Source organism: Canariomyces notabilis, assembly GCF_033297395.1.
Source record: "Canariomyces notabilis strain CBS 508.74 unplaced genomic scaffold N656scaffold_42, whole genome shotgun sequence".
In the NCBI taxonomy this organism is placed as follows: domain Eukaryota; kingdom Fungi; phylum Ascomycota; class Sordariomycetes; order Sordariales; family Chaetomiaceae; genus Canariomyces; species Canariomyces notabilis.
Genome location: NW_027041864.1, coordinates 18,465 through 26,054, shown reverse-complemented (window position 1 = coordinate 26,054; position 7,590 = coordinate 18,465). Strand labels below are relative to the sequence as shown.

The 7,590-nt window shown below is 54.4% G+C and overlaps 3 protein-coding genes across 3 annotated transcripts; all 3 read right to left on the bottom strand.

The window, feature by feature from the left end:
* Nucleotides 1-1,453: 1,453 nt before the first annotated feature.
* N656DRAFT_820259 (uncharacterized protein) lies at nucleotides 1,454-3,328 on the bottom strand. Its single transcript, XM_064818410.1, has one exon. The coding sequence runs from the start codon at nucleotides 3,312-3,314 to the stop codon at nucleotides 1,761-1,763; it is 1,554 nt and encodes a 517-aa protein (XP_064665017.1). The 5' UTR covers nucleotides 3,315-3,328; the 3' UTR covers nucleotides 1,454-1,760.
* Nucleotides 3,329-3,342: 14 nt separating this feature from the next.
* N656DRAFT_802634 (uncharacterized protein) lies at nucleotides 3,343-5,679 on the bottom strand (the record flags this gene model as incomplete). The annotated part of the gene is made up of 1 exon (XM_064818266.1): nucleotides 3,343-5,679. The coding sequence occupies one exon, from the start codon at nucleotides 5,677-5,679 to the stop codon at nucleotides 3,343-3,345; it is 2,337 nt and encodes a 778-aa protein (XP_064665016.1).
* Nucleotides 5,680-6,062: 383 nt separating this feature from the next.
* Nucleotides 6,063-7,340, bottom strand: N656DRAFT_509543 (uncharacterized protein). Its single transcript, XM_064809891.1, has one exon. It carries the CDS (start codon nucleotides 7,203-7,205, stop codon nucleotides 6,390-6,392), a length of 816 nt encoding a protein of 271 aa, XP_064665015.1. The 5' UTR covers nucleotides 7,206-7,340; the 3' UTR covers nucleotides 6,063-6,389.
* Between the last annotated feature and the right edge of the window lie 250 nt (nucleotides 7,341-7,590).

Genomic DNA, 7,590 nt, shown 5'->3' with positions numbered 1-7,590 from the left:
CTTGTTGATGCGGGCTGGCACTATATTTGCTGGGGTAGTGACCGGCGTCTGGGGAGGGCTGGATTCTTGGGAAGCCACTGCAGCCCAGGATCTTTTTTCCTGGGTTCCAGTGACGACCGTCTTGACTTCCTCGGCCACCACTTTGCGGAGGATGGCCAGTGAGATGGTGCCCGTTTGGTCCTGGGCTGCGTTGTGGATCTTGCGGACAGCTGTAAGGAGGTCTTGCCCCATGCCTCTGGCCGTCCCTTTCTTTTCTGGGTTTGCCAGCGCTACCAATCCGTCAACTATCTTCTTAATAGCGTCGATGTCGGAGGGTGGAGGGGAAAGAGGGGGTGTCGGGGGGCACTTGAGTGCGGTGACCGGGCCGGCCCTCCTCCTCTCCCGTCAGTCGGAGGGATTGCGGCGGTCATCCTGTACTATTCAGGGGCTCAGGGGCTTAGGGGGTAGTCGCCTGGGCAACTGTGGGTGGGGGTTGGGTGGCTGGTTGGTCCGTGCGCCAGCGAAATTTTTTTCCCGGTGGTGGTGGTCTGCAGCACCCTGAGCCGCTCTACTTTCTACACCCGCTGCGGCCACGCAACGTGTTGCGTGGGCGTGCAAGCGGTGCAGTTAGATAGAGTTTCTCCAGAGCTCGCGAACGGTGTCATTTTTGCAGATTTAGGAGCAGTCGCCATTTCCAATGTTGACGTGGTACGAGTCCACGCCGAAGAATGTCATGATGGAGTCCCTTGAGGAGTCAGGTAGGGGAGTGATCCGAGAACCGACCAAGCAATCGAAAATTCGCTTTTCTTGGACCTCCTTATCGCATAATTTTCGATCTCCACTATGTTATGGCGGCACTAAGTCGAGAGCCGTGCTACATGCCAATACGCGTAGAAGATATTTGCACTCCGCCCGCGGGGTGGTGACCGAATGTTTTGAACCCACTGCAATTCACAACTGCCTATATCCGCGATACTGACACTAGCTGCCTTTGCAGTCGCGAAGCCTACGACGACTCCTCATGGGCTTACGGATGAGAATATAGAGATTTAGTATTTTGTTCTAGTTACTAAGCAGTTAATGTCTTCCCGGGTTTCTGGCCCACCTGGCTCAGCCAAGCCTATTACTCGTCAAACCACTCGTGTGAGAGACGAGTAGCATCTAGGCGAGCCACGAGGGCACTGCGAATACTGACTCAATTCTGCTAATCAAAAGCTGAGGAAGAAAGGAGGAAAGATACAGGGTGCGCGTCTCTCACGCAAGAAAAGGTCTGTTGGGCTGAGGATCCGTCACACAACGCCTTCCTCCTTTCCTTGGCTCTCTGCATCTCAACTTCCTCAGTCTCCCTTGATTTTGCTCTAAGATAGCTTCAACAGCAAGGGCAGGTGCCTCGCCATTGCGTTTTCTTGTAGCCGTTTCATCCTTGTGTAGTTTTTTTTTTTTTTTTTTTTTTTTTTTTTTTTTTTTTCACATGGCCCTTCATTCAACGCAAGGTAGACCGCGATATATCGGACCATCTAACCGCTTTCTCTTTTCGCTGGAGACTTTTTTGGTGCAAATAGCTTCGATTGCGAGCCGGATACGTTGTTATGATGATTGCCCGAACTAGCAGACTGAAGGTTAGCTATCTTGCTTGCAAAAGGAAGAAACTACCTGCTTGCTGTGACACTTGTTGCTGTGACACTTGTGATTGAAGTTGGTGTGGAGTGATCGAGAGAGTAGCTTGAAGAAACTGGGCCGAGAAACCGATGGGAGACATTACTGGAAACCTAAAGCTCTTCCTACTCCATCTCGATATCGCTCCAGTCCTTTCCTTGAGGGAATCTCAACCTAGATTCCGAGAAAGCCTCGAACATCATCGTCTCGCTTGTGGTCCTCTGGGGAGGTTTTGGAAACCCCGCGTGCACGGGGTCTTTTTGTCTAGCAATGCTAGCTGGTGGGAGAATAGGAGAACGCGTAAGGGGGGAGGATCGCCTCAGCTGTTCTTCCCTAGGACTTCCTTCGGAAGATGGATAGGCCCCTGGAAGGTGGGTTGGAGATTGCCTTGGCTGTCCCTCCCTAGGGCTGTCTTCGGAGGAGGATAAACTAGGAACCCTGAATCCGGAGGAAGTCCCCAGGGGGGGAGATCGCTTTGGTTGTCGTCCCCTGGGGCTTTCTTCGGTGGAGGATGAACTAGGAACCCTGAATCCGGAGGAAGTCTCAGGAGGGCGGATTGGCGGACGCCTTAACCGCGTGTTGGAAGGTGCCTTATACTCAGGGAACTCGAGCAATCCCAACAAAGCGAGATCGGCCGCGTCTTGTAGAGGGCCGGCCCTTCTCGTGCGTCCCAACGGCTTGATATCTGTTGTTACCGCGGCATTCTGGATTGCCTTTCTTTTGCCCATTCCGTTCTGTGGTTCCATAGAGCCTTCTTTGCGCGGTTCGACGAGTGATTGGTCCGAGTAAATAGCTGCATCTTGGGATAGCTTCCGTCTTTTGCCCCTATTAGATGGGGAGCGTTCGGTTCGCAAAGGGCTAGACACCGCATTAGGCTCCGAGGGTGTCTTCCTAACCAGGCGGTTAGTGGTGCTACTATCAGCCTGAGGCGGGTGCTCTGTTGCTAGAGAAGGCAAAGGCTCTTGTATAAGGTCCTGTTGTGTCCGACTAAGCACCGTAGGAGGTTCTTGCTGACTAAGCGAACGCTCCTGTGTCTGTAGGGATGAAAACCTCGCGCGGGGCAGAAACTCTTGTGTCTGGTTCTGCGGAGGATAGATTTGGGATCGCCTCAAAGACTCGCTAGCTGTTTCGTCTCCCGGAGGACTGGGAACCTGAGTAGGGAGCCTTGGGGGAGCGATCGGAGAACGCCGAGTTCGGCGGTTCTGGGAAATCGGACTCCGAAACGAAGGTGACTTGCTGCGGGACCTGGCTCGGGACCAGCCGCGTAGTCTGTTTTCCTCATCCTGTAGATGTTCCTGCTGCATAGGATCCTCCGTCTGATGGGGCATGAGTTCTTGATTCTCCGTGCGCTCGTCCGTAAACATGGTTGACTTGGGAAACTGGGCCGCACGTGTCTGGCTCTTCGGAGGATATATGGCCAACCGTCCCGACGGCTCTTCTCCGGTTGGTTCGGCTCCGGGGAGATCGGGGACCAGAGGAGGACTGGGTGGCCGGATAGGAGATCGATTCGACGGCGCTCCCTTCGCCCGATCTGGCCCGTCATCGGTCTCCTCAGTTTCTGTCGTAGGAGATTGCTGTAAAGGGCTCTGTGTCTCATCGAGCCCCTGCCCCTGAATGACCGGACTCTTAGGGAGCTGGGGCTCTTGCGTGGGATTCCGCGGAGACTTCCTCGGCGGCATTTCTATAGCTGTGTCAGCCCCTGGAGGGCTAGGAACTGGGAGTAGGGCTGTGGGAGAGGATTATAGATCGTGGAGGCCCAAATTTGGGCCGCTCTCGACGGCTTCGAGAGTTAGGATTTCGGGGGACGGGGAACCTGCTGCGTGACTCGCGATTCGGCCGTCTGAATTGCCTGTAGCGTTCATTAGGATTGCTCTTCTCGGCTCGATGTCGGGCTTCTGCTCTCTGAGACCGCGCAGGGTCCTGTGTGGGATCGGCTATCGGCCCTGGGATCGGCTCTTGTACCGGCCCCTCGTGTGATGTGTTCTGGCTCTCTGGCACTTCAACGGGCTCAGGCGCTCGGGATTGTCTCGCCAGCTCTTCTGTAGCTGTTGGGCCGGTAGGACCGGGAGGCAAGATTGGGGACCGTGGCGGCCCCGCTTTAGGCCGTTCTCGGCGGTTTCGGGAGATGGGAGTCCGAGAGGAGGGGGATTTGCTGCGTGGCTTGCTATCCCGCCGTCTGGGCGGCCTGCGATCGCTGTTCCGATCGCCTCTGGGAGGCGGAGTCTCAAGTGTCTCGGCAAGCACTGACGCTTGCACGTCTACTGGCGTTGGATTGGGTATTGGCGCTTGCGTCCCATCAGGTAGAGGCGGAGTGATCTCCTGCATAGGGAAGGAAAGCTCATGCCGAACTTCTTGCGTTTGGCTGGGTAGGCTGGAGGCCTGACCTCCGTGTGCAGAGAGCAGGGTCTCGTTGACCTGCATCGGTTCCTCAGGACCTGCGTCTCGTGTGACCTGTTCCTCGTCGTCGACCTGCATGCTTAGCCCACCCGGAGCAGACCAATTGATTGGCATTTCTGGTCCTTCAGTCATGTACGAACAAGGGCCGAAAAAGGCCTCCATAAAATCCTTTTGCACGAAGGCTGCCGTCACGTCTCTTCTACAACCGGCTTGTTGGAGGGTGGGCAGGAAGGCGTCGCGCCGCAGGTCAAAGAAATTTCCAACGGATGGCTTTCCGCCTCGCCAGTCCTTTGCTTGCGTATCCCTATTCCACTCCATCGGACGTGGCAACGGGGGCGCTTCGGCGAGCCCACGACTGATTTTTGTCGTGCGAAAGCCAAGTTGTCTCGCTCGGGCGCGGCGCCGGAAGACGTACCAATCGTCCTTGCCAGCTGCCGGGGGGGGCTCACCGCGCCTGTCTTGGAGCAGCGGGTCGTTCGATAGATGAGGAAAGTCCCTCTGACCGTCGAGGAAGAGCAGATAGCAGGCCAATTCCGTGTTCAAGGAGAGTAGACGCTGAACAACGCCTTCCGCAACCTCCACGATAGGCTCGGCTGTTGGTTTCCAACATGCACGTAGGCTCTGGAACAGAGCGTCGCCTCCATTCCTCCTTAACTTATCGGGCTCATCGTCGACGATATATTTTCTCAAGATCTTGGCCCCGATCGAGAAATATATCATGTTTTGGTGCAACGTCTCGAAGCTAGGAACAATGACGTTGAGGGAGAATAGGTTTTGTTTAATCCTTTGCCGGACCGACGCGTCTTTTACGCCACGGAGAAATTGGCCCGTATCTACCATCCGTCGGATATAGCGTCTATCGGCGCTATTCGAGGGATTACGGCGCTGTACGCAGCTGATAGAGTCGTCGTCGAAATATGGTACCAGGGGGGGATTGCCGGCTGTGATCTTCCAAAAAAAGATGTCGAAGATGCGGCGGACGTATCGTACCAAGTTCTCGGAGCAGAGTAATGCGAGATACTTGTGCCATATTCCGAGCTTGAATCCTCTCCTCATGCCGGGAAATTGGAGAACCTCCCAGAGTGATTCTATGATGTCCTTGTTCTTGAGTTTCCCGTTTTCCTTCCGGAGCAAAAGGTTGAGTATTTTCTCTTTGTCTTCTGACAGCTCCAGTCTCCAACTCTCGGCTTTATCCGTCTTCCCAAGCTCAAAACTGAAGATGTGATAGCAGATTTCGCCGTCTGGATATTTGGTCTGGCGCGAGAAGATCGATACGTTGGGATTGCGGTAAAGCTTCACGGGCCAGTAAAAATTTTTCCCAAACCTCCTTCGAGCCGCGGCGGTTCTCTGCCGTCCATCAAGACAGAGGATGCATCTCCGAAGAGGTACCAGTGGGTATTTGCCTGTTTGAATGGTGCTCCGCAACTCGGCTTCGGAGATGCCGAGTGCGAGCAATACTCTGTTATATGTCGCGGCATTGATTTCGCCCTTGATATGATGCTCCCATTTGTCGGGCCGGCAATCCTTCCCGAAGAGGCGGGAAAGACGCCTAACGGCTGCCGCGTCTTGGCCTCTTCCCCTACCGGGCTGGTAGGTAAAGGCATTCAACGGAACTCGAATAATGCCGACAATACGTTCGTCTGCCATTGTCGATGCATAGGATTGAGGCCCAGAGACCTCATACTCAGCAGTTTGGTTCGCCATAAATCTACGTCGAGTATAATGAGATTGGCGCCCTGTAACCGGGGATAGAGGAGCCCCCGCCCGAGACCGGGCAAGCCGATCCGCGTTTGCGGGTGCTTGGCAATCCTGTTTGCCTGACCTCCCGGACCCGGGATGCCGGGTCCGCTTCGCCACCCTCTCAACTCCCGCCTCCGGAAGCACAAACACAGATCCAATCGTGATCTGTTGCTCTGGTGAGTTCGAAGGTGGGCCTAAGCGCGGGGATCCTTCTGGGTCTCCCTTGCAACCCAATATAGTAGTTTTATTTAGAGCAAGATAATTTTAACAACAAGACCTGCTAGCCACGTGACCTCACGAACTCAAAAAGCTCGCTAGTGGACCTCGCTTCGCTGCAGGTGGAGATGTTCAAGAGGGTGTGGGAGAGGAGCATGCTGATATACTGGCTAGATAAACAATCTGGCGTCGACGTCCTAGAACCAAGGCCCATGGTAGGATTCTGAGGCGCTGGGGGCGCAAGTGAGGGGAACGACAAAGAGGGTACTGGGACAGAGCCTAGAGAGCTCGGGGGGGAGTGGTAGGTAGGCCGGGTTGCGATGAAGTGGGATGGATGGTTCGTTCCCGATAAATCAAGTAGTACGAACGCCAAGTCATATCATATTATAAATATTCTTCCGTTATGTTTGCATGCTCTGTTGACATGGATATCGAGTTTCAACCCCCTCGACAAGCATATGTTCGAATTCATAGATAAATATATCAACCCCATTTAACCAATCGTACAACGTCTGCCTAAAGGTTCCTATGTTCACTGCGGCATCTAGTGCAAGAACGTGCGGGATCTCAATCTCGGCGGGACCGAAGCGTTCTCGAAGAGCGCGCAGGACCGGGGAGAAGCTTGGGTACTGCGAAAGCCACAGCATCTGATTCGCGGACGCTTTGACAGTGATAAAAGAGGCGGGCAGCTCTTCGCGATTTGCTACCTTCCAGCCGCCATCGTCGCCCTTGACTATTCCTTCTGGGAAGGAACTAACTCTACATCCACATGATGTAATGTCCTCTGTGGAAGTCAGTCTGGGGATCTCTCCTTTATCTTCGGCTTCTTTCTGTATATCCTGCAGGCACAACGGCAAAGCACGTCTCAGCTCTATATACTCTGACGCTCTCGTTTTGATAGCGACGACTGCCTCCGTAGCGCCTATGGCGAGGATCTGGATAAACGACCAGCGCTTCGAGGGTAAAGTGGGTTCAGCAAGCATCCATAGGATGCTATTCGTATGCTTTCGCTTTGCAAGCCATGCAAGCTCTTTGGTGGTTGCATCGCTCCTCAGGAATGCTAGGCAATTGAGGACCCGAGAGTATGTTCGAGCGACTTCCTGTACGGGCTCTGTATGAAGAAAGAAGATGGTGTGACTAATCGCCAGCACACCATCAATGCAGTTACAAATCAAAAGATCGTGGACTGGATTTTGCACCAGCTCAGGCCGCATCATAGACGAATTGGAGGTTGGCAAGATTCATTATTGTATTTGTTTTCATGGGTGTAAGTTGCATTTATAGCAAATGGCAGAGCCCCGTGCTACCGGGATCCCGGCGAAAATCTGGGCCAAAGGATGGAAATCGAAGCACAGATCCTACCACACCAGATCCGTGGCTCCAGGCCACACCCAGATCCGTGGCTCCAGGCCACACCCAGATCCGTGGCTCCAGGCCACATCTAGATCCATGGATCCAGGCCACACCTAGATCCCCGGCTACACCCAGACCCGGCCACACGCAGATTCCCGGTCACGCCACAGCTCCAAGCCCTACCCAGATCCCTGGTTCCAGGCCATAGCCGGTCCGGCCCGGACACCCAGACCAGTGACATCCCACATT